Genomic DNA, 26,224 nt, shown 5'->3' with positions numbered 1-26,224 from the left:
TTGTTAGCTGTATATTATTTAGTATTAAGGAGTTTGCTCTTACTTTTTTTCAATACTGCAGATCTTTGTTTCATCCCCTTTAAGGCGGAATCCATCTTCCTTTCCAAAGTGAAGAACTTGGTTGCATATATGCTGATAAGGGAACAAATTAATCTGCTTATGTAACCTCAGTAGTAAATTTGATGTGCTAAGTTTATTTTAAAATCCTAAAAATAAAATGAACCCAAGTGAAAACATCAGTCCCAGATGTAGTTGGAAGCAATCTTTTTGCTCTAATATCTGTGTGTGATGAAGAGTTAGCACTCCTGGAACAGAAGAGCACTGCTGCAGCACAGACATCGGTCACTCAGAAGATGAGAGACTTGTCCTCTGGCTCCAGTCAGCTAATACAGTTCCATTGTCAGAAACAGCTGAGGATCAGAGTTTGTCAGGTGTAATGTAGGCCACCTTCCAATTTTTGTAGAAAATCACTGCAGAGAAAGGCGGAAAGTATTTTAGGAGCAGTGCCAAAACCTTCTTAAATTAAATGTGCTGATTTCTTGTTCTTTCCCCTCTTCTCCTGACTTTTTAATTTTCTGTGTATTTCTGAAGTAAATTTAATACTTGTGAAAGGTCCCAGAATCTCTGCTCCAAGACCCACTCAGCATATACCAAGGCAGACAGCAGCCCTGATTGCAACAGGACAGTGTTAGGCTCCTGAGTCTGAGTTACTTTAGACATAGGCCAGATTTGCAGGAACACCATCTATTAAAAATTATTGACATCATCCATACCACAGTTACCAATAACAACTGAGCTGTATTGTCCCAGTGTAATTGCTGCAGCCTGGATACAGCCTGCAGCCTGGATACAGCACTGTGCCTCCTGGCCAGAGCCCAGAACTGTATGCAGGGAGCCTGTGCTGGAGTCCACATTGCTTCAGCTACAACACTGTTGGTTTGAGTGGTCTTGTTCCAGGATGCCTAACAGGAGCTGCAGTCCTACCTTTGGACTGAAAAGTAGCCCAAGTCCTTTGCATCTTCTGATCTTGCCAGTAACTTTATCTCTGTTTTTATTCCCTGCTGTTCTCTAAAACCTCAGTTCTTCTTCCAAGCGCTTTTTCGCAAACTGATCCATTTTCCACAGGCGTCTCTCATGTATGCTGCAGTTTTTGTATAGGTCTCAGTCCCTGCCTTTGTACTCAGCCTTTTATTTCAACCCACAGTTTTACCTTCAGATCTCAAGTTTACAGCTTCTGCTTTTTCATTCTGTTATTTAATGCATAAGTGCATGTCCAGATGCAATTTACGGTAATACCACCTGATAGGAGAAGGAAGCTACATCATAGTACAAATTACTCCCCTACACAAAACACTTTAGAGCAAGGTCTCTCAACAGTGGGGTAAACAAGAGGTGGCAATTTGATCCATTTCCATTTGTGTTCATGACCAAAGCTGGAGTTTCAGGGATGGAAGAAAGTTGTGTTGGGACCTCTTAACTGCATGAAGCATAAGGGTTATTCCTGGTATTGCACTGTCATGAGCAAATTGTTTTATTCACATTCATTTGAGTCTCCAGAAGGTGCAGAGCCATGGGAAACAGTTCAGCAAGCACTAAGATAGGAAGGGGCTGATACATGTATGTGTGAGAGTTTGCCCGTTCTAACGCTATGTTGTTGTTGGTTCTTTTTTCTCCTTACTTCATTTCTTTGTATTGAAGCGAGTAGGTGAGTAGTTTCTTAGCAGGAAAAGAGGAAGGAAGAAGGAAGGAAAAATTTTGCCATTAGGACATTTTGTTCCTCTCTGTGGTTTAAAATTGTTGTCTAGGTAACAAAATGACCTACAGAAGGATGAAGCATGTCTTGCCTCTTTCTCCCCTGCTTTCTCCTGAAGTGACATTAAATGCAGTGTCTGCTTCCCTTCAACTTTGGCTTTAAGAGCTTTGTGAGATTACATACTGATATGTAACTCAGTGCTGACACAGAGGTGATAACTAGTTCCTTCAGTTGTTGTCTTAGATTTAGCCTGTGTTGAGTTTACTGTAAACACTGAGACCTCTTAATCTCTGCACTTCTGGCTTTAAACACAGAATATAGGCTGTGACTGTTTAGGCATCTGAATCTTGGGAAACGAAAGGAAGTGAAGAGCTTGGCGAGGGACGATAGGCGAATCCTGACACCTGTACATGGTCTTCAAAGCTACATGATATGCTGAGACTGGAAGCCTTTCCAGTGCCTGTCTGTTCCATTTTATACTGACCAGCTGTAATTCTTGGCAAGCTATTGACATGGTTCTTGTCTGGGCCAGTTCTTTACTTTTTACATGTGGAATGAAAGTAATTGGTTTAGTGATTAGTCGCAGACAGAATTAGGACAGCACTGAAGTAGGAGCTATATAAAAACCCACTTATAAAGGTGCTTCCCTCCAACAATGAGAATGAAGCATTCCTGTAAAAGATGAGAATGAGAAAGAAGGCTCATTCCTTCTCCACCTCCAAAGGCCTTTTTATCCCATTACCTGTTGTTCTACCCAGCCATTCCCTCTCTACACCAATCCTTTGCCTTCTCTGTGCCACTGCCCAGGTGTCAGTAAACAGGGAGCCCCAGGCGTGGCGCATGGCTATGAAGAATTTACATGCACCTTTTGGTTTAGATTGTGTGGCTCAGGATGTTTGAATGTTGGATGCTGAGAGGGGCTTTTTGCTGCTTTCTGTATCAACAAGAGAAGAGGGAGGTAACACTTCAGACTGGACCTGTAATCAGGTCCAGTTGTTTAAGTAGCAAATGCTTATATTTTTAAATGGAGCTTGAATCCAAATCTGTGGAGTCATCTGGAAGACTCTCCTAGATTTAAGTAGGGGAGTTAGTATTCCTGGTCACTCTGTCTCAACCTAGTCTTTTTCCTTGCCTGCTCAGGTGTTCCTTCCCCTGTAGGATATTTTATAGCACTTTGTCCTGTCTAATTTGCCATCTGCTTTTCCACAGACCCCTGTCTGTCGGCATCAACCCTTACTGTGCATGCATATGCATCTCTACAGGCAGGGAACCCAGGGATTCTGGCTGTGTTGACTCCATCTGATGAATGGACCATTCTTACAGACATCTGGTGCTATCCTGGGCAAACTTTCTCTCTCTCTGCCTTATTTTTCCCTTTCTATACCTCATCCCCCACCCCCATCCACTGCCTCCTTGCTGGATCTGCAGCGTGACTGGAAGCAGGCTGAATTAATCAGCAGACTGGTGCTTCACTCTGCTGCTTCTGTCTCATTCTCTGCAGCGCTGGGCTCTGCACGGTCTTGCTCTCTCTCCCTCTTTGCTCTCTCATTTTTGGAGGGCAGCAGCAGTGCAAGTTGCTGGGGAAGTGGTGCAGGAATTTAGCCCAGATGCTCTTCAAGCAGGCTGATCTCTGGATCCCCCACCAAGGCAAATGCCGCAAAGTAAGTTTCTTTCCCTTAACATTTAAATTCAAAATGGCTTTCCCTCTCTCTCTCTCCCCCCAACCTGTATCCTGCCTGATGTGATGGTGCATGAAGAGCTTTGAGGTTTTGGGGAAAGAGGTTATGGCAGGACATGAAGCAGTGAATGATCATTTTAGGTAAGGAATAGCTTGGTGTTGGAGGTGATGGGGAAAGAAGCTCTGCAGATTTAACCCTAGAACCAAAAGGAATGACCAAACATGATTTTAGCTACTGGCTCCTGCTTTGCTGCCCCTCTGCCTTATGACTTAAATTTGTCTTTTTCTTCTATGTGCTTTGATCTGTAGCTGTTGAACCTCCTTAACCCTTTGAAATGTTTTGCAGTTCACCTGCTAGGCTGTATCATAGTTTTAGTCCCCAAAGTCTTCAGATAAAGTGGGGATGTGAGGAAACCTAATGGGGGAATGAAAGATGTGCTGAAGTTCTGTGGATTTCTGAGCATTGCTGGCTTCTGGGAGGGGATTAGCATCCTCTGGAGTAAGCTCTGCATTGGCATAAAGCAGTATGCTGTGTGTTGAAGCCAGAATAAATATGGACCCCTAACTGCTCTCTGAACTTGGAGGAATACTGTAACTGGATAAATTACAGTAATTAAAGCTCGATAATTGCATAGTACAGTTAAGCTTCAAAGCACTGCATAAACACTACCTCATCCTGCCAGCAGCCTGGTGGGGCAGGTAACTATGGTTGGGGATTTGCTGCTGCAGACAGGACCGAAGAGACAGACTGGAGAATGTGCAGTTCAAAACTGGGCTGTTACCTGGACAGCCTCTTTGTCATTGAGCTGCTACTGGCTGAGGGAGAAGCAAAGCATTGGGCTTTGCATTACCTGTGTGGAAAGGTTGATCGTGCCTGTTGGCATCTTACTCTGTGCTCTATGGAGGGCATAAAATGTGGATGTCATTGTCTGGATTAAAATGGACTCTGTTCACACAAAAATGCAGTGGTGATTCAGACAGCTGATTAGTGCTGCCTTGGCCAGATCGCTCAAAAATCTGTGTTCCTGCAGCTGTGTCTCGTTGCAGTGTAAGTCTGCAGGTGCTGTTAGCAATGAGCTGCAGGGAGCCTCAAAGCCAGGGTCCAGACTGGAGCCCCCACAGGCACCCAGTGACCAAACTGTTGGGGCTCTTTTGTCCGGGGGCAGGGGGAAGTCCAGACAGTTGTTGTCTATTGCTCTGTCTGTAATTTGGGCACTGCTGTGCTGAAGACTCTGCTTGTTTCATTTGATTTGATACCACCAACAGCTAAGCTGTGGCTGCCAAGCTCATGTGAAGTGGCATTTAAACCAAGTTTAATAGCTGTGTTCGTTGTGCCTTTTGGTACCTTTCCCAGCATGTCCAGTTTTAAAGGCAGTGGTCCCCACAGAGCCACGATGAGCTGCTTGAATCATGCAGGTATCAACATGTATTTCTTTTTTCTGTGCTTTCCAGTAGTGTTAAGGTGAGTTGGTGAATATTATAATCTCTACAATGCCTACAGTTGGTAGGGAGTGGGTAGTCCCATTATAGAGACGAGGAACTAAGGTGCAGAGGAGCATCCAACTTTCACACTGCTATGCAAATCTGTGGCAGAAGGAAAACAGAATCCAGCTGTCTTGACCGTTAGTCCACAGTCTAAATCAAAAGATCATCCTGTGGAGTAGAAATGTGTCAGGGTGGAGGCTTCGTGTAGCCTGGGTCACTAGAGAACCACTCTTGCTAGGGGTCAAGGATCAGATGTTTTTTGAAAAACAACTAGGTGAATACTAAGATGGACAAAAAGCATAATCAGGACCAAAAATGGAGGTGGTAGTAAAGGGAAACTTTTGCCCAGAATGGCCTATTCATTGGTTTTGCTGGCTACATCTATATCATTCTATACTGTGGATATGCCATTTCAGGCAGTCTGAGCACTAAGTCAGCAGCTGCAGTTGGACAGAGTTGTAGCATACTGATGTATGGTTTGCTTTAGAACAAGAATAAAACCCTCTCTAGCACTAGCCTGCTCTAAGAAATGTTGCCCCAAGAAACTGTGTGCTGTCATGTGTATGATGTCTGCCATCCTCTCTGATGAGACCTAAAAAAACCACTATGGGTGATATTGTGCCTTATCCTAAGCAAGAATCTGAATTACAGTAAGTACTAAACGCAAATATATTCAGTGGAGTTACTCCTCCTTCTCATGTGTTTTTGAAACTGTGAATAATGCTTACATTTCAGGAGGTGTAATCCCTGAAGTAGATTAATAGCCTGCAAAATGTCATTGTTAAATTAAAAACTGCCTTCTCGTTTCTGCTGAATGCAAAATAGCTCTCAGGAAAAGGAAGAGCATTCTGCTGCCCAGTTTCCCACCTCCCAACTGTTTAAATCTGAAAAGCAACTGAGTAGAAGCGTGAAAAAAGGGGCCTAGTGTGTGCAGCCTGGAAAGAGGGAAACAATCCGACAGCTGCCTTGTAGGGGTTTTCCATACCACTCTGAATCAGAGGGGTGGAACTGCAGTCTATGAAAATTGAAGCTTCTCACAAATCTTGTTTTCTATTCCCTTATTTGTTTAAACAATCCTTGTAAAGGCAGTTACATTCAAGTGTACAGCAGTCTTGGTGAGAAGCCCTTATTCTGCAAGAGACTGAATCCACAGAAGACAGAGGATGAGTCAACCTACTTTGCTCGGTTGAATCAACTTATGTCTCTACAGAAGCAGTTGGAAGGGTGAATTCTGTAAAGCAAAGAATATATTTGTGTTCCAGTATTATTAAAAAAAAATATTTGGCACATGTGATACAACACCACATATTATATCAACATATACTGGTACAACAAGTAAGTGTGCTACTATGGATGTGTAATGGCTGTATGAAAATATAAGAGGACATAATCATACTAATATTTTGTGTCTCCTTCTTAAATGTATACATTCTGACTTCTGTTTATTTGTTCTTCTTGAAGGAAGGAGCAACACCTGTATCTTTCACTGGATAGCAGAGAGTGTGAGAATAGCTGACGAACTTTTAAGATATTCTTGAACGGTTCTATGTGTAAAAGAGCAGGATGAGAATTTTATGTGGACAGATCAGGAACCAGTGGTGATTTTGTGTAAGGATGAAGGTGGGCTGCGGGAAGCAGACATGACTAGGTGGTGATGCTCAGGAACAACTTCACAATGTGGGAGGAAAAATCAGAACATAACCACTCTTTTCTTACCTATCAGTTTGAAAATGCCCCTGTAACCCATGAGGAAGGTAAGGGAAACCTTTTTGCTGTGACCCAGGCAAGGCTACAGATTTAAACAAGCTCCTGGATCACTGGGTATTTGCCAACTGATTTCCCCTGTCGAACTATGGAGGCCCAACTGAGAGGAGAAGGCAAAGAAAAGTCTACTGATTCTGTGGCTCCCCAGCTCCTAGCTCTAAGATACTTCTTGTCTCCTTCCTGAAGACCCAAACCAGCTCCTAAACCTGGGCATCTGCTAGATCTAGCTCAAGTTCCCTTTCTGTGACGTTTGCAGGCATGCTAAACAGTAATTTAACATTGAGGATATTTACTGAAAATGGAGAAAAGAGGAGCCCATTCACACATCTCTTCATCTTCCTGTCCAGTCCACACCTCAGTGCATTCATTGCCTCCAGAAAATGAAATCACATGTACAAAAAAATCTCCTGCACCGTGTGCTTTTTCCTTAACAGCCATCCTGCAGATTACAGCTCTGAGAGAGGCCCATTATCGTCCGCAAGGCAGAAGGTTGCAATCATCCTGTGTTTACCTGGCTTCAGTCACGCCTCTCGGACTAAGGCAGTGATAGCCGGGGCAGGGGTCAGCTCCAGAGGAGCCCTAAGTGCACTTAGAGGCTCATGTGCTCTCCAGCCTCTCGGGGCAAAGGAGGAAGCAACTGCTTATTTTCTCCTCAGGACTTTTTCCCTTTAGGCATGGGCAAAAGGAAAGTATAGCCTTTTAGTATGCCTCCTGATACCCATCAGGGGTTTGCTTTCACTGTAACCTGGAATTTACTGTCTTTTTTTTTTTTTTTCTCTTCAGAGAAAACCCTATGCTAAGGCAGCTGGGTGGGAAGGTGTCTTGCTGGTTTTGTTTTGACCTGAAAATTAGGGGATTACTCTTTGAATGCAACTTTCCAAAACAAAGATGTGAATGTTGAGGTTTTTATTAATGAACTGACACCTCCGGTGAGTGGCTTCTTCACCCTGGGGTGCTCACCTCCTGTTTTGTGGCAGGAAGAGCACTTGCAGCTGATGAAAGGCTGGTACAGCTTAAAAGCGCCTAGGTTTGCCGTATGGAAAGGTTTACTTTAGGGCATTTGAAAAATGCCTCATTAGCAGTTGATGACTTAGCAGGGCAGCTCTTGTTGCAAAAACTTGCAGCTGCCCCTTGCCAGCAGCTCAGGATGGCTCTTCTCTCCTGTCCCTTTGATTCCTTGGATCCAAGCACTTTCTCTTCATGCTCACCGGCAGTAGGTTATCTGACTCACCGCAGGCAGCCTCTCACTCACATTATTACAGCGTTCACCAGGCTGGCTCTGCCTGCTTTGCCAAATACTCCATGTGTTAAGTGTCAGGATGGGTGTTTAACAATCTCTGCCCGTCCTGCTGTTCTTCCAGCCCTGCCACACTCTGCACTTGTTCTTTCTCACCTGCAACCGCCACCTTCCTTTGTGGCTGCCCTTACCTTGATTGATACTACAGCAAAACAGTAACTCCTGTGTCATGACTGGAGCAGGTGTGCAAGTATTTCAGGAGCCTTTTTTATTACCTCTGGATTTGCTGCCTTTCTGTGCTCGCTGCCTGCTGCGATGTGGCAGTTTCTCTTTCCAGGCAGTGTGTGACTGCACTAGACGTTGGCATTAAGTGCAGATTTCCTCTCATTTCTTCTCTAGCTGTTGATGTATCCATTGGAAAGAGCTCAGTGGTGTCTAAGCAGACTTTGCTTTTCAGTTAAGTCCCTCTTATGGCTGCCTTTCATTTGGTGTCTTTTATTTATCTGTCTGCTTTCCCTGTGTTGGAGAGGATGAGTGGTTTTGTGGGTGCTTTGCTATGCCCCAAACAGCCAGGAGTCACCGGATAGAGAGAAACCTTATTATCACTTGCTCCGTGTTGCTCTCAGGCATTCCTGTTTGCAGCACTCCCGTGGTGCAGCAGCAGGTTCATTGCCAGCTATGCTGCCTGCCATCTTCTCCTCTGGGAGTCTTTGAGAGACTCCTATGTTTAGTCCTGTGCTGATGTTACCTGGGCTGCTTCCAAGAACAACACAGAACTGCTTCCTCTATTCCTAAAACTGACACAGAGAATGAAAACTACAGCAGGATTATTTTTAGTTCTGTAAAAGTGCAGCTAAAGCAGCATTGCTAGACTCTGCCTGGACAGAATTTGTTGTTTCAAATTGTCCCTGATAGGTAGAGGGTGTGTATGTGGTAGATGGTAGTTTAAAGAGCATCTATCTGCTATTCCTTAATGCTTACATTACAGTTTTGGATTGGCCCATCAATGCAAATGAGTCTAAAGTCTGAGATTAATTTCCAGTAAATATTCATCATGAAACCACCCAGTTAAGGAACAGGAAGAAAAGTACAGATCATAGCTGAGCTGCACTTGCAGAGCTGGGTGCACGCATGCAGCTCCTGAAGAGCAGAGCTGCTGCAGTTTGAGACCACGGTGGATTTGGCAGTGCTGGGAAAAGCTTGTGACTGCAATAGGAGGAAGAGCTTGTAGCTGCTGAGCTCTATTTGCTGGGCTGTGTGGGGACAGGAGGGGGAAGCTTCCTGCCTGCTTTCTGTGCTCTTTAAACTTTATAACACACAGAATCACAGACAGAGTCACAGAATCACTAGGTTGGAAAGGACCTTCAAGATCATCAAGTCCAACCATTAATCCAGCGCCACTATGTCCCCTAAACCATGTCCTGAAGCGCCACATTCACACGTTTTTTGAACACTTCCAGAGATGGCGACTCCACCACCTCCCTGGGCAGCCTGTTCCAATGCTTGACCACCCTCTCAGTGAAGAAATTTTTCCTAATATCCAATCTAAACCTCCCCTGGCGCAACTTGAGGCCATTTCCTCTTGTCCTGTCACTAGTTACTTGGGAGAAGAAACCAACACCCTCCTCGCCACAACCCCCTTTCAGGTAGTTGTAGAGAGCGATAAGGTCTCCTCTCAGCCTCCTCTTCTCCAGACTAAACAACCCCAGTTCCCTCAGCCGCTCCTCATAAGACTTGTGCTCCAGACCCCTCACCATCTTCGTTGTCCTTCTCTGGACACGCTCCAGCACCTCAACATCCTTCTTGTAGTGAGGGGCCCAACACTGAACACAGTATTCAAGATGCGGCCTCACCAGTGCCGAGTACAGGGGCACGATCCCTGCCCTGCTCCTGCTGGCCACACTAACATCTCTAATGTGCAGGATATCCTATGTGCTGTACACCCTCAGGGCGTTTGTATTAAAACATGAAATGCAAATGAGAACTTAATATTGACCAGTACCATGATATCTGCTGTAGCCCTCCCATGGCCACGTGCCTGCTTTTCCTTGTTGATTCACTTTCAGTGATCTGGTACCCACAGTACCTCGCGGCAGTCTCTGTGATTTGAAAGGAAGGTAACTGCTTGTGTTCTTGCCCCAGAAATGCAAGTGTTTATCCCACTTTCTTGTTATCAGCATCAGATGGCACGCTCATGGTTTGCATTCTTTCAGGCTGCTGCCTCTTTGCTGAAGGTGAGGGAGCAGTGGTCACAGAATCACAGAATCACTAAGGTTGGAAAGGACCTTCAAGATCATCAAGTCCAACCATTAATCCAGTGCCACTGTGTCCCCTAAACCATGTCCTGAAGCGCCACATCCACACGTTTTTTGGACACTTCCAGAGATGGTGACTCCACCACCTCCCTGGGCAGCCTGTTCCAATGCTTGACCACCCTCTCAGTGAAGAAATTTTTCCTAATATCCAATCTAAACCTCCCCTGGCACAACTTGAGGCCATTTCCTCTCTAGTCTGGACTCTGTGTGCTCCTGTAGCCCTATATGGTTGCACAATTCAAACTTAAATCTCTGGTGCTTTCTTTTGTAAAAGGAGGAGTTGATGCTGGAGTCGTGTCTCCGCCTCAACTGATGCGTTGTCTAGCACTCTACTCTGTGGATTTCTGTGTCAAAGTAGCCACAGAGGCAGGATTTGTAACCAAAAATTTGTAACAAGCAGTTGTGGAAATCGGGCCACTCTTGTTCAGAATTGCAGATATTCTCCTACTTAGTTGTTGTTACTGTTGGCAAGATCCATCCTGTATCGTTAAAATTCTGCCATAACTGACTGTGTTCTGTTGTCTCTACAAGCTGATACCAGTTCTAGCCTGTGTAACCTCAGAGCTGAGCAGCCTCCTTTTGTATTGTCCCCAGCCTCTGCTGATTAGAATCTTGTTTCGCAGAAATTACTTGGTATTGTGCTTTGATAAAGTATTTATCCAGCACAGTCAGGAACTGTTTGTTTACCTGATATTATCTAGGTGCTTTAATTCCAGCCAGCAGTCTAAAGTTCACAGAAGGAAAGATGATTTCAGGAATGGAGAATCAGATTGATGATGATGAGTGCAGGGCATTCACAGCAGGGTGCTCAGTCAGCCACCAGGAAAAAGCCTAAAAAGAAAATAGGAAAGCACTAAACAGTTTGTTTTTCTGTCACCTCAGGATGAGATGACCTCAAGTTTGGGCCTTACCACGAAGAAAGCCCTCACAATCCTGAGAGACCAGTTGTCAGCACTGCTAGAGGGGCATCAGAAGGAACGGAAAAAAGTGACTTCATGGAAGGTGAGGCACCAAGCAGCAGCAAGGTTGGGCACTCAGTCTCCCCTTCTCAAAGTAAAGCTAAAGATTAAATAGAAGTTGGCTGCATTCCCTCCCAGACTGCTGCTGCAAAGTGTCCAGGTGTAGAACTGCTAAAGTCCTTGGGAAGAAAGCAAGGAATCTACCTAAGGGTATGTTTCTCTCAGCACTTCTCCTGGATGCTGGAGCTCTACAGGAGCTTAGCTTCACCTGTGAAGGATCCAAGGGCTTCAAGAGCCTCTAATGGCAGTGTGCCTGGGGGGTCCATATCAGGTGGAGAGAAAGCTGTGAAGCTCAACAGTCTCCCCTTGTCCACCATGTTTGTCTGGCGTGTGTGTTGAATACAAAGTGCTAGTGTTCATGCACAGTACTTAAATGTTGAAATGTTCCTCACTTGGCTGGTGACAATGGGGCAGCCTGGCACAGGAGTGTTTTCATTCTTCCAGGCAAGGGTAAAGCAGAGAATGTTCACCCAGACTTGCCAGCTGAGCGCAACCATTAGTGCTGTAGCATTTGCATAACTGATCTGGGATGCTCTGTATCATTTTCAGGGGGTTTACAAAGTTGTGTTCACCCTGGAGTGTCAACTGCTGCCTTCACCATTTCTCATTCTGCTTTTTCAAATGACTGGCTTTGTATTTCATGAATGCTGACTGTCTGCTGCTCTCCTGCTCTCCTTTTGTAGGAGGTGTGGAGGAGCAGTTTTCTGTACCATGGTAACCGTTGCTCCTGTTTCCACTGGCCTGGTGCATCTCTGATGCTTCTGGCAGTGCTGTTGCTGCTGTGCTGCTATGGGAGCCAGCCACAGGGGAGGTAAACAAAACATCCTATGCTGGTTAACTGAAGCAAGGTGGTAGTTTTATATCATCTTGACACTGTATGGCTGACGTAACAGTGTTGTCCTTAGTTCTGTCTAGACATCTAGACATTAGCATACTCATACTGGTAATTCTGTCCCTTTCACAAAACTTCAGCCCACTTAACTCTAATTTTAACATACCAATAGAGATTCCTATGGAGAGATTGAGATTTTTTTTCCTACAGCATTCCTAGATCTTGAAAAACCCCAAGGCATTATCACAGTTAGGAAGGATTTTGAAACTGGACAAGTTAGTGGCTCATAGGAGAAGTTACTGTGCTGTCACATGTGCCATAGCATGCCTTAACTGTATTTGTAAGGGTATTTTTTAATTGACACCAGTGCTCTGAGACTTCTCTGGTGGCATTATTCTAAAGAAATGGTGTGATCATGGCTCCCCTGCTTTTCTCTTTTAGCCATAAGTCTGTGGGATGTACGAATAAACAACCGAGCAGGTGTGCATTTATCTCTGTGGGTGGCTGGCAGTGTATTCTGCTCGTTTACTCAAACCTTATCTTCTTTCTGTTTGCTTCTGTTTTGCTGTGCAAAGCCAAGGTGCTGAGATAGTTAATGCACTGGCACTCTTCCTCCTTCTGCTCTTGGATCTCTTCATGATCGGGCGTCAAGAAAGGCTGAAGTGCAGAGAGGTGGAGAGGAGACTTCAGACAATCATTGATAAGATAAATGGTGAGGTCTCATTCATCTGTCTCTCATTTGCATTTATGTTTTCCTCCCATTGGATTTTTCTCCAAACCTGATCACATATGTTACTAATTGACTTACTAGCCTTCCCCTATGTTACACAGAAACAGGCTGTGAGAATTGTGTCCTACTCATGCCTGTCCTGTAGAATAGTTATTTTGAGCTGTCATGTGGCCATGTGCTTCCAATCTGTGTGTTATCAGGTAGGCGTCTGTTATGTCTGTGCTTTGGAGTAATTCGAATCCTCAGTATCTTACAAAAATATCTGCCTTGCAGCAGATGATGAGAGAAGAATACGTGGGGTTGTACCACAACATAGAGCAGAAGGAAATAAATTGCTGTGTGTGAGCATCGTCTCAACAGGGGCTTTTGAACCTGAGGAGGCAGTTCATTTCAGTGCAGCAGTTTTAAGGACAGCCTCTAGCTTTTCCATTATACAAGTATGTATTTAAGATTATAAAATGACTATGTTTAGCTGTTAATACTGGGTGGAGAGAGAGAGGAAAAGCCATCAAGGAGAAAGAGAGAGATGATAGAAGGTCATGAGAATGGACTGAGCTTAGCACTGGAGAACCTATAGCCACTACAGGATGTAAACTGATGTATGATTTGCCCCTCCAGAATTGTTATCACTTAATTCTTTCACACTTCATACTTTCAGATACACTTGGCAAAGAGGTGAAATGGCCAGACTCCATGTATCCTGACCTTCACATGCCTTATGCCCCATCCTGGTCCCTTCACTGGGCCTACAGGGATGGTCATCTTGTCAACCTGCCTGTGAGCCTGTTAGTAGAAGGAGATGTCATTGCTTTGAGGCCAGGCCAGGAGTCATTTGCTTCTCTGAGAGGGATTAAGGTAACTTGGTTGTCTTATTTCCCTGGCCTGTAACAATATATTTCCCATTATTTTCGTGCTAATACTCTAAATCCCAGTGTACTGGGAATCACTCCCGTGATTATTGAAGTTTATTATTTCTTCTGACCTTGAAAACAGCTTGAAATTCCAGTTCAGTCAAGGATGGTGCTTTGTTAGACAGACTGCATCTTCTCTATGAACTCCCAAACCCAAGTGGACAGGAGACACTAATGCGATACCAAAGCATCATATTACCATCTCTTCCAGATCAAGGGGAAATTGTAATGTACTGCTAAATATACATGGAGTGAATCTATCCAGTAGGATGATATGGCGTACAAACTCCCTACTTTATCCTGTTTTTCATGTGGAGAAATAGTTTGTCTGCTTTGACTTTCTCCTTACTGCTGATTTATTATAAAAAAAGGTAATATAAAATACCTGGGGTAGAATTAAATTAACAAATCAATTACAAGATCTATGCAAAGGTTTTGCTGCTTGAAGCTATTGGAAAAAGTTTAATGCTTGAAATTTACCTTTGTTAGTTCTTACTGTAACTTTCACTCCAAATGGCAATTTTCATGAAATAACCAGATGTGCTCGAACATGGCTTAGCTAATGAATTTTTGAGAGCTGAGAGAGGGAACTGCGACAAACACGTATTCTGTGACTTGCAACGGGGGGGATCCTGCTGGACTAAAGCTGCAGTCCCTCACAGCAGGATTCCACTGAGGCCCTGACTGCAGCCTTTGGGCTCTCTGACTTTTTTTTCTAGGATGATGAGCACATCGTTCTAGAGCCAGGAGATCTGTTTCCACCTTTTTCACCTCCGCCCTCCCCAAGGGGAGAAGTGAAGAAGGGACCTCAGAACCCTCAGCTGTATCGTCTCTTCCGTGTCTTGAAGACCCCAATAATTGATAATGTCAGGTGGGTTAAATACAATGCACAGTGCCTGTACAGCTTGTCTATGTCCTTGTTGCTGCCTTGTGTTGGCAAAGAATGAGATTTACCAGTCCAGGCCAGGAATTTTCAAATATGCTATTTGTGTCTTCAGCAAATATGCTGTGTCTTCTCTATTACCTGGGAATGCTGTAAGTCTTTTACTGACTGTCTTCAGTTGTCATCCTTAACTGGTAAGTTAGGCGAATATATAAAAACACATAAATGCTAAGTATTACTGTTCAGCTCATCACTTTCCAGCTAAATTTGAACAATGCAGGGAGGTCACAGATTTCATGCATTTGATGTAACCAGCGATATGACACCCTTTGGTAAACTGGAGATACAGATATTTGCATGTCCTGTTGGAGTTTCAGTACACAATGGGGTGATGGAGCCTTCCTGTTAAGCGGGTGAGGAGACCTGGGGAGTTAGCTCAACAGTACGGCAAATTTACCATGGCGAGTGCAACACTGTTGTTGTAGAACTTGGCTTCTCTTCTGAAGGTCATCTCTCATAGCACAGGGTGAACACAGTGTTCTAATCAAGTCTACTAGGAGGTTTATATCTGAGGAAAATGTGGGGTTAGGGTCTTGGTTGCTGAAATCTCAAGCTGTTTTCATTTTTTAGGTGGTGTCTGGAAATGGCTTTGTCACGTCCTGTGACAGCCCTGGATAACGAGAGATTCACTGTACAGTCAGTGATGCTGAAATATGCTGTCCCTATTGTACTGGTAGGTCTCATTTCAAGCCTTTGTTGTTGAATATAGCCATATTTTGTCAATAAAGGTGAAGAGTTTGCAGCCATCAACAGGAAATTGTGGCCAGGCACTAACTTATGCAGCTGACTGTGTGTGTACCATGGGTAGTTCAGACAAGCAAAGATGCTGAGCCATCTAGCAGTGAGAGTGGAGGAACGAACTGCAGCAGCAGGCCAAATACATCTTGCAGAGTTTTCCAGGGCTGAGAATGTTACAAGGTAGTGAAAACTCCTTCCCTACAAGTACTAGTAGTTAGCTGGTAATGTCATCTCTGTTTGAATTGTAGGCTGGCTTCCTGATCACCAACGCTGTGCGCTTCATTTTCAAAGCTCCTGGAATTGCTTCTTGGCAGTACACTCTTCTTCAGCTACAGGTAAAGGAGAGCTTTGAGCTCCACTACACCTCCTCCTCAGAGCACCACTGGGGCTGCTTCCCTTCCTCAGCAACTTGCTTCATCCTATGACAGCATCCTATGCACACTCTTGTGCCTGGTGGATCCAGGAGCTCTCGGTGGAGCAGGACAACAGCTCTACCCTGGCCATTCCTCCTAGACTGCCCTTTACATTGTTTGCTCTCTCTCACTTGCCATGTATGTATGTATATGTGTGTGGGTGTGTATATATATATGGTATCCTTTGCCTTTAGACTTGTAAGAGTTTATGCCAAATTCAGCAGGAAAACCACCTGCAGGTTGGTGTGATCTATTCATGGCCTCCTTCATTACAAACCCCTAAGGGGGTGTGTGTCTCCCGTCCTGTGCTTCTGTCTTGCACTGCTTCCAGTGCAAGCAGTCTCCTTCCTTTCTGCCATTGCCTTTTACCCGTTCTCTTACTGTGCTGGAAAAGATGTCATGTGAGAGGTCTGACTTCTTGTTGTCTCTGTGCTTGCTGGTGATTACAGATGTTCTTTTCAGGTGAATGGTGTCCTACCCATCCTTCCATTGCTCTTTCCTGTCCTGTGGATTCTTGCTACAGCCTTTGGAGAAGCCAGAGTCTTGGCCCAGATGAGCAAGGCCTCATCCACCTCACTGGTAGGTATCTCTCCACATCAAACCATTGCAGAGAAAAGGGCAGGAGATGAGAAGGGCTCTGTGAAGTGGGCACAGTGAATTCAGCAGATGTGTCCACATAGTTGCAAAAGCTTGTTGGATCTTTGGTTGTCCCAGCTATGCCCTCTCCCTGGGGCACAGTGTGGCTTCTTCTTGAACAGATGTTTTAATTTTTTTCAATCTGTCTAGTGAAAGGAAGCTCCAGTGAGTCTATACATCTCTTCAAGGCACATGCTTTCTATCAGCTAAATATGATCTGTCAGAGGAGTTAACATGGAGATAAATGCCCTGTGGGGGCTACAACTAGGGAACATTTAGCCACTGAGAAGGAATGTGATACATGAGATCCTCTGCAAGCCCCTGTTTTAATGTGTGGGCTGAACAGCCCTTTCCTGAGACTCTGAGGCTTCACTTGCAGGCAGGGTCTTTGCAGGGGGTCAGGTGATAAGAGGAATTTCTGGTAGTTGTGCTGGTTTGGGGAGTGGAGCTTGGTAGTCTGATGGGTGTGTGATCCTGAACTGGATCCGCTGATGGTTGTCTCTTGTTCTCTTCTGGTGGCAGTGTTGGTGAGATTCACTGTGCTGTTTGTCTTCTGTGCGGACTTCTGTTATGCCTGTGCTTGGACAGAGTTTCTTTCTCCTTCCTTGGCCTCTGTGTCCTTGGGTCTGTGTCTTCTAGTCTGTTCCCTATAGGCTGTACATGTAAGCTGTCTGTGAACTGGGAGGGAGGATACATGCTACCTCTCTCAGTGGCATTTGCACTTCTACCATCTCTTTTCAGTGTATTCTCCACTTTACCTTTCCCACCCATTCTCAGCATTGCTTGGTGTCCATCTTTGGAACTTTCCTCTTTCCCTTCACACCTTGCTATTTGGCTGGGAAAAGCCAGAGCTCCTTGACTTCCCTGCTTCATCATTCTCAACATACCCATTTGCCCTGTCGCTCATACTTGCACCTTCCTTGTGTTCTCCTTTTTCTCGTCCAGGCAACTCACTCTGTCCAGCCAGCTCTTTCTGTGATATTTGAAACATGATTCTCCATCCTTGCTGCTGCAGAACAACCATTGTGATGTGCCTTGGTCACTCTTCCCCTTGACTAGGGCAGTCTTCTCTTGGCCTCTCTATTTCACTCCTTCCTTCTCACTACTCTGTTCAAATGTAGCAGGTAAGACCCTCTTCCTCTCCAATCACTTGGTCTGTGTGATGCACTTCTCTACCTTTTACTCCCTCGCATTGTGTTCAAGCTGTTTGATCCCCAGTTTTTCAAGGCCATAGGTGACCCTTGTGACTGGTTAGTCAGACATCCTGCAGGACACAAACCAGTGGCCCCACAAAGGAGCCCCTGCCTCAAGTTGCATTACTACAGTTGGACTACAGCAGCATTCCTTTTAGAAAGGAATTTGTTGTTGGATTGAAAACATTTGTACTGCCTTTGATAGGTTGTTTCAGTAATTATTTACCTTCACTGCTAAAAACAGGCATTCTGTGTTAGTGGGAATTTTTGTAGTTTCTGATTTCCAGCCCTTGGAACTGGAACTTGGAACTTTTGTCTCCTAGATTTAAGAGCATGTCAATCAAATTTCTGGTCGGTTGTAGCTACTCACATTCCTTTTTACCATCTCTTTGGTTAAGTAAACAGTTTAAGCACCTTGAGTCACTATAAGCATATTTTCCAGCCCTCTCATCTTTCTTTTGGCTTTCCTCTTAGCTTTCCCCAGTGCTTCAGGATCACTGTAGAATTGTGAATCTACAAAACTCACAAAATATTCCAGTAACAGTTGTGCTTGTGCTAAATTTCAGAATAATTTGGACTTTCTACTCTATGTTGCCTTGTTAGTGCAACAAAGGATCATATTAGATCTTCTAGGCACTGCTTTAAATGTCCAGGCTTTGTTCAACTGATAATCTACTGCTTTCTGAGACAGAGTCCTCATCCTGTAAATCCAACCTTCATTTTTACTCCTAGGTATGCAACATTACTTTTGTGCCTGTTGGTATGCATGTTTTTGCTTATTTAGCAAGCAGTCCATATTGTTCTGTAACAGTCTGTTCTCTTTATTATTGGACCATGCCCCAAACTTTGTATAGTTTACAGTCTCTATCAGTAATTTTTTTTTTTAGTTTTCTTTCAGGCTATTAACAAAACACACAGAATTTGTCCCTCCTTGAGCTAGTAACACATCCTATTTGCAAGTAATTCCTCAGTTTCTGTTCCATTGGGAGAATATTTTATATGGGCCCTATTTCTCCAGTATTACTCTAGTTTTTGTTAGAAAACCAGTAAAGCATTTTGCATCAAGTCAAAGTACCAACTGATCTACATCAAAAGCATTACTTTTATCAGTCAAATTTGTAATTTTGTCAAAAAAGATACTACAATAGTTTGATGAGATTTATTACTCATATACTTGTGGTATTTGGCTCTGGTTGTATTATTCCACTTCTTTTCTTTTAATTGAGTCTCATATTAGCCGGTCTGTTATTCTGTCTGAAATCAAAGTCTGTCTGGGGTCCTGTGGTAACTTGGTTTGCTCTCCTTACCCTTTTTAGGCTTTGCACCACATTAGCTTTCTTCCATTGCACTGGTACTTAATCCATGCTTCAAGCTTTGTGCAAAATCAGGAGTAACAGTCAGAAAGTTGTCCAGATCTGCTAATTTAAACATATTTACTTTCAGTAGCTAGTGTTAGAATGGAAAATATTTCATAGTTATCATATGGTATGATTATGTCACTGAATAAGGAATAGCAATATTTATTTAACACATCTGCTTTGCCTGCAGTATCATTTGAAAGTTCATACATCAAGCAGTGGACTGGTGTTAATTACCTACTGGTATACTTTTTCTTATTTTATGTTAATTTTTACTTCTATTTTCACTTCCACTCAAAACTGGGCTCTTTTATTTTTACTATGGGATTCTTGCTTTTTAAAATTTTAATAAATATTGTTAAACAGTTCCTAACTATCCTTCATAATTTTCAGTTTAAATTATTTCTGACAAATTTGTTTTGCCTTTTTTCAGCTTTGTTAAACTGATCCTTTTTGAAGTGCCGGTTATATGCATTATTATTTGGGGTGTAATTGCCATATTCACTCATGCTTATGAATATGCTTAAATTTAAACTATTTTTCAAAATTACATCTGCTGTGGAATTCCTTTGTGCTGGATGCACAAATTTTGCGTTAATCTCAGTGTAATTCCAATAGCCCCATTGTAGTGTCCTGCTATAATTTCTTTTCATTTCCTATTCACATCCCATTCACATCACCTCATTTCTCTGTGTCCATTGTGTGCCAGGCACCTGCTTTTACAACCACTTTTCTAGCTCCCTTCTTTTAACTGACCCATATAGCTTAAAAACAGATTGGTCAATCCTGGCTCTTTCTATCTAAAAATAACCATCCAGAAAGAGCCTTCTCTGGGTTTAATTGCAATTATTTTCTCTGCAGACATTTAGGTAATGACTACGTGTTCTTCTGTAATGTACAGCACCAAGCACTTTGACTGTGCTTCACAAGTCGATAAAGACATGGGCCATTAAAGACTTAATTGCTTTGATGAATTATTGGTCTGCCTTGGTATGGCAATTCCCACAGAGCAGGACTCCTGCTTTTTTCTCTCTAAAGGAGCAGTGTTTAGGGAAGGACGTTCCTCATGACACATTTCTGAGCACAATTATAGTAACTGGTCTCTTCTCTTGCTGCAGCTTGCTAAGTTTTCAGAGGACACTCTCAGCAGCTACACAGAGATGGTATCTTCTCAGGTACTATTATTATGAATTGTTTTCTTCCGTCTTCACTGCAGAACTTCATGGTATCCTTTCCCTTCCTTGCTCATCTCCTGCTTGTTCCTAGATCCTTTTTACTTGTGTGAGTTGTCCATTGTCACTCATTTGCTGCTTTAATTTGCTATGCATGCAGGTTGCATGTCTTTCCCCTGCACCTTCCCATGTAAATGCTGCTCTGCTTACCAGAGATTGAGGTGACTTTGATACTGAGTCCACTTGTGCTTTTCTGGATATTGCAAATGGTTTGAAATCAACTTTTTCTGTCCTGAAGAAAGTACCTTTTTCAAGTCCTCCTGTTGCAGGAGTAAAATAAACTTTTTATAGTGTGTGTCAGAAAGAATGCAAGTATTTTGCTTGTACCAGAAAAAACTCCTTCTTCAAGCCAAAACTAAAGAACAGAGGGGATGGCAGTCAGCACCAAGACCAAATGTGAAGAGTGGAGCATGGGATATTCAGGCTAGAAGTCTGATCCTGTTTCATAGGCTCCTTAATAAACTTAAGCCCATTACCAGTGCTTCCAAAGCTGGGGCAAATAAACATTCAGAAAACCTTTTTCTGGGGGAGGAACTACATCTGGCCACTCTATAAATTGCATCATCCAGATTAAACAGGTGGGTAGAGGAAAGACACTTTTCTGTCTAATCTGACATTAAGGTTCCTCTTTCCATAAGGAGGCAGATGGACTCCAGGAGTGATTAAAAATCCCTAGATATTACAAGAATCAATTAATATCTCTTGCTCCCAATCACACACACGTGTGTGTGTGAAGCCCATGCTTCCTTTGCTGAATATTTTGTTGTCTTTCTGTGCCAGTTCATCATTTAGCTGAGATGTTTTTCAGGTGTTAAATGGGAGTGATTTGAACCAACCTTCCGTGTTGAAAAGATTTGTTTCTTTCCTTTTGTACCTGTGTAACATTTTTGCTGGTTTAAAGAAGAACTTTTTTTCTTCCTGGTGATAGCTCATGATTGTTTTGCATTTGAGCTTATGGCTGTACTAACCCTTAGTGTCTAAGGAACTTGACCTAAGGAGCTTTTGGGGAAGTGCTCTGCAGTGACAGCGTTCCAGAGCAACAGCTAAAAGCAGCAAAAGAACCCTGTATGCAAACCTGGTTTTGCTGGCTTTAGGAGTGCACAGTGGAAAACATACAGCTCTTGTGCTTGGATTGATTGCTGCCATCCAGACTCCCTCTGAAACATTTTTGTGTGGAAGATGATGGGTGCAAACTTGACATTTTACTTTTGCAAAATATCCCCTTCTTTCAGTTTATATCCATGTTGATTACAATTAATTTGTAATGATGGAGTAGTCAGGGCACCTTGGCTTTATTTCCAACATTGTCACTGCCTCAGTAAGTAACCTTGGGCAAGTCACCTCACCACAGTGACTCCATTTACCCAATTTGCAGCAATGCGATCATAAGCTTGAGGCCTCAAACTCTATACTCCAAAGGTTGACAATTACTTTAGGAAAAATACTAAGAGGTAATAACTGGTTCACCCCAAATGAAATCACTTCAGAAATCTTTCCTGTGTTTTTGGCTAGATAAAGGTAGTTTTGGTGAATTCTCAATTCAGCAATCAGACTGTCTGTTAGCATACTCTGGAAGGGGGAAGAAATGCCTTTCCCTTGAGAACTTCAGCACCGTATCGGTTAACAGGTTCCCACAGAGACTGATGTTTATCTCACAGTGTATCACTGTGTTGAACCTGAAAGCAGGTAATGTCATATTCCCTTTTTTCCTTCTCTCCCCTCATCTTTCACTGAATGAGTCTTTAATTGGCTGATGTCCTCTGATTCCCTTGGCAGGAAATGATACGCTGTATCTGGAGCCACTTCCTCTGTGTTTTAAAAGGCAAATCCCCAACTCTGAGCTTCACCTCCAGCTTGCTCCATAGTCTGGGATCTGTCACTGTGAGTATTGCTCGGTTGTCAGAAGGAGAACCCCTACGTGGATGCTTCATTTGCATCGTTCCTGTTGTCCTTCCCTGAGCATAGACTATTAGCAATCAGTTCACTGTGCTGGAATTAGAAACCCTTCAGGCACCTGTCTTTATAGAAGAGTTTATAACTGTCTTGTCTTGTCCAAGCAGCACATTTACAAGCTAAAGCAATGGCTAGAGATACTCAGTGGCGTCTAACAGGGTGTCTGTATTTTGCAGCTGGTCCCATAACCTTCTTGGCTCCTCTTCAAGAACCAACTGGTTTGGGTCCTGATAAGGTACTAGCTAGTGAAATAAGCTCAGTAGTTGCTTCCTTCCTGTGGCCTTCATCCCTAGTTTTGTAATATCCTGAGATAAGATTAATGTTAAACAACCCATCAATCCTGCTAAAGCAAGGAATTCTTGGATTTCTTGGAGGGTTATTAGGTGCAGTTTCTTAAGACATAAGGTTGGCGCAGGAGAGACTTGTCTATCCTCCCATGTGTTTATTAAACTTGCGATATTTACAACTGTGTATGAACACTGAGACATATTTTCACTGAGATTTGCTTTCTTGGGGGTGTTGTGGGATGTTCTAGGTGCTCTGCTGTGTAGACAAGCAGGGGATTCTTTCCTGGCCAAACCCCAGCCCAGAGACTGTTCTGTTCTTCAGTGGGAAGGTGGAACCACCTCATGATAGCCATGAAGATCTGACTGATGAGCTCTCTACACGGTCCTTCTGCCATCCTGAGATGGAAGACGAGGTGAGGGATATGTAATCCATAATGTAGTATGTTGGGTCTAAGCATAATTTGACTGACATGCACATCGTGGTAGTACAAAGGGGGCCTTTTGGTTGTAGAGAAGTCCTGTGCCATAATTTTTTGCTTAAAAGATAAAGAAGCAGCAAGGATGAAATCCTCTTCTACAGGAGTCCTAAAGCAGCAGGTGAATCAGTAGTGGCTCATGTTCACCCACTGAATCACCACTGTTCATTTTGTTGGTCTCTTGCAGCCCCAGGAAAGAGATGCTTTGCTCTCGGGCCCCCTGGCAGACACAGTTCACATGACCAATGAGCAAGAGAGGAGCAACTGGTCTAGTGACCCTCCAAAGGCTCCTGATGCCCATGCCCACCGAAAGCCAAACAGCAGAAGCAAGCATCCCTCTGGGTCCAATGTGAGTTTTAGCAAGGACACGGAGGGTGGAGAGGAGGAACACAGTCAGGTAAGATATACTGAAGGGATACACAATTAGTCTTTTGTGGAGCTATAAGACAGACTTAAACCTGTAGAGTCTCCCCTTTTGGGAATTTAATTGGGAATTCCCTGCGGGATTCTAGGGAATCAAGCTGTATTCATTGTAACTGATTAGAATTTTCCTGTCTATTGCACCAGGTTGTTGGTGACAGTGAGGTGTTGGCTTGTGAGGCTGAAGACTTTGTGTGTGACTACCACCTTGAGATGCTTAGCCTGTCCCAAGACCAGCAGAATCCTTCCTGCATCCAGTTTGATGACTCTAACTGGCAGATGCACTTGAATTCCCTCAAGCCTCTGGGCCTGAACGTGCTGCTCAATCTTTGCAATGCCAGTGTGACAGAGCGTCTGTGCCGTTTCTCTGACCACCTCTGCAACATTGCCCTCCAGGAAACTCACAATGCTGTGCTGCCTGTCCACGTGCCCTGGGGCCTCTGTGAGCTTGCCAGGCTAATAGGTAAGGAGAAATTGCATGAGCGGACACAGAGAAATCAGAGCTGTCAATAGGCACTGAATCATTAGAGAGCACAAAAAAATATTTCCCTAGTCCTGGTTGCTGAGAAGGTGAAATTACAGACCTGACTCTTGTTGTTCGGTTGCCAAAAGAGTCTATTAAAGAGATTGCTTTTGGCAAGTTCTGACATTGTAGACACTATCAAAGGAAAAAATGTCATCAAGGATATTGCCAGCCAGGTCTGGCTAGCCTTGGTATTCTTCTGGTTTGAGTCTGCCAAATCTCATCAGGAGATAAAGAATAGCTGCTAATGGACGGATAGCTGCCCTGTCTTTACGGTAATGCTTTACCGGGAGTTTGGGTATAAATTATGTCAAGTACCTCAGGCTCATTTTATAGATGGGAAAACCGAGGCATAGTGGAGGTAGGAGATTAGAGGCAACACTAGGATTAAAATCTGGAAGCTCTTGAACTCACTTCTTGTCCTTCAGTGTCACAGTTCATGCTGAACCGGAAATATCTAGTCCTTCTGAATATTTTTCATCACAGATCCTAAGCCATCTTGGTGTAAAGGCACAGTGAGCACAGCTCACCTGCCTGTTGCCGGGGAGATGTCACAATGAGCGCAGCAAAGTGGGTGGCATAGAAGCAGGAGAGGGGACCTTTCTTCTGCTTTGGTTAGAGCCTAATTTTTCTCCTCCTTATGTTCATGTTTCAGGTTTCACACCAGGTGCTAAAGATCTTTTCAAGCAGGAGAACTATTTGGCCTTGTACCGCTTGCCAAGTGATGAGATGGTTAAAGAAACAATCCTGGGAAAGCTTTCATCGATCACCAAGAGGAGACCACCCCTGAGCCACATGATTAACCTGTTCGTGAGAGACACCAGTACCAGTAAGGCTGCCCCTTTCTTTGGGTATCCATTTGGGATGGGAGGATTTTCACAGTCTTGAAAATGTCAGACTGGAACAGTCTAGAGTCACTGTGGGTTGACAGCCTTGCTCTGCCTATGGCCAGTACAGAGAAGCTCAAGCAATCCTAGTGATCAGTGCTATGACATACTGAAGGAGGGAGTTCTTCCCAGCGCTGGCTTACTCCAAGATAAATAATTAAAAAAAATTATCTTAGCACATAGTAAACCTGTTTTCTGGGACCAAATGGCAGTGCAGAACAAGGTGGGTTTTTTAACTGGATTTTGAATAGACTTCGTTATGGTGGTGAAACTGATACTGCGTAGAGTTGAATATTGCTCATGGTTTTAGCTAGTGATGCTTAGCCTTCTGATAATCCAAATCATAAATCATTATCTGAGGGAGTTGTATAGTATATTATATTGCATACTCTATTTCTATATTGCTTACTAATAAGAAATCACAGAAATCCTGTGCAAACTCACAGTGACCATGAATACAACACTTGAAGCCATGCTGACTTCTCCACTCCTACTCCTTCCTATTCTAATAGGAATGGCCTAGGATGAAAAGGACATACAGCTGGGCACCGTGAGGTCATACAGCACCTAAGCAGGATTTAACAACTTGCCTGTCAGAGCTCTTAGTCTCTTCCTAATACCTTAAATTGACTGAACTTGGCTCTCTGGAGTTGGCATATGTTTAATATTGAATCTGAAATATGATTATTATGCTAGTCATAGATTTACCAGGTAAACCTTTCTCTTGACTAATTCTTCTTAAATTTGTATCTTAATCTGGGGAGGAGCTTTTTCATTTGTCCTCATTGCTGCTATCCTGCCTTTGTGAGCAAGAATTTTTCTGATGCTGAGATTCTTAGTGTAGGGAAAAACCTTTAATGTTGCCTCATTTCAACTCCTTATCCTCATTTTTAAATGGTTTAGTTTAGAGGCTGGAGCTCAGACGAATACATGTGTGAGCTGGATTATGCTGTCTAGAGTAAATTCTAAGAGGAATTTTGCCAGAGGGGTTAGTTAACCATTGGAACACCTCTCACATGATAGTCTTGTCCCTTGAAACTTTCTAAAATGCGTACAACCAGAAATAATGGATTATGCAGATAATATTAGGTGAAATCAAATGGCTCTGTTTATGCAGAAGACTCAGACCAGATGATCATAACTAACTTCTCTTGATAACATCTTGAATAAATCTTTGAATCCACCCACTCCCATGATGTGCTGAAGTCAAAGGGAGATACGGAATAAATTCTACAGCTGTAGCAGAAATAAGAGGTAGCTTATCTGTATGTTCACTTGCTATTTCATTGGAATATGTGTCTCGCCATCTGGCAGTGTTCATCCCAAATCCATAACGACATGGAAATGAGGGGCTCACTGGCATCTTCAGTGGAGTAAAATAGCTTGACACCATCCCTCTCTTCCCTTCCTATAGCTGCGCTCTTAGATTCCTTTTGCACTG

General features: G+C 43.5%; 1 protein-coding gene across 2 annotated transcripts in view; it reads left to right on the top strand.

Annotated features, from left to right (window-relative positions):
* Positions 1-3,360: 3,360 nt before the first annotated feature.
* The window catches only part of TMEM94 (transmembrane protein 94), a gene marked incomplete at both ends in the record, with an annotated part of 36,398 nt that continues 13,534 nt past the window's right edge, over positions 3,361-26,224 (top strand). For both annotated transcript variants that reach the window (XM_082008138.1, XM_082008137.1), the window contains 15 exons: positions 3,361-3,414; positions 11,115-11,234; positions 11,935-12,062; positions 12,659-12,795; positions 13,472-13,668; positions 14,444-14,595; positions 15,238-15,340; positions 15,654-15,740; positions 16,281-16,397; positions 20,124-20,180; positions 22,014-22,118; positions 22,726-22,890; positions 23,141-23,350; positions 23,521-23,836; positions 24,552-24,725. In XM_082008138.1, the coding sequence (XP_081864264.1) occupies positions 3,361-3,414; positions 11,115-11,234; positions 11,935-12,062; positions 12,659-12,795; positions 13,472-13,668; positions 14,444-14,595; positions 15,238-15,340; positions 15,654-15,740; positions 16,281-16,397; positions 20,124-20,180; positions 22,014-22,118; positions 22,726-22,890; positions 23,141-23,350; positions 23,521-23,836; positions 24,552-24,725 (2,122 nt within the window). The remainder of the gene's footprint in view (positions 3,415-11,114; positions 11,235-11,934; positions 12,063-12,658; positions 12,796-13,471; positions 13,669-14,443; positions 14,596-15,237; positions 15,341-15,653; positions 15,741-16,280; positions 16,398-20,123; positions 20,181-22,013; positions 22,119-22,725; positions 22,891-23,140; positions 23,351-23,520; positions 23,837-24,551; positions 24,726-26,224) is intronic.

This window comes from Phaethon aethereus (genome assembly GCF_964289735.1).
Source record: "Phaethon aethereus genome assembly, chromosome: 18".
NCBI classification, from domain to species: domain Eukaryota; kingdom Metazoa; phylum Chordata; class Aves; order Phaethontiformes; family Phaethontidae; genus Phaethon; species Phaethon aethereus.
The sequence above is the reverse complement of the archived record's forward strand: the minus strand, read 5'-3'. Positions and strand labels throughout refer to the sequence as shown.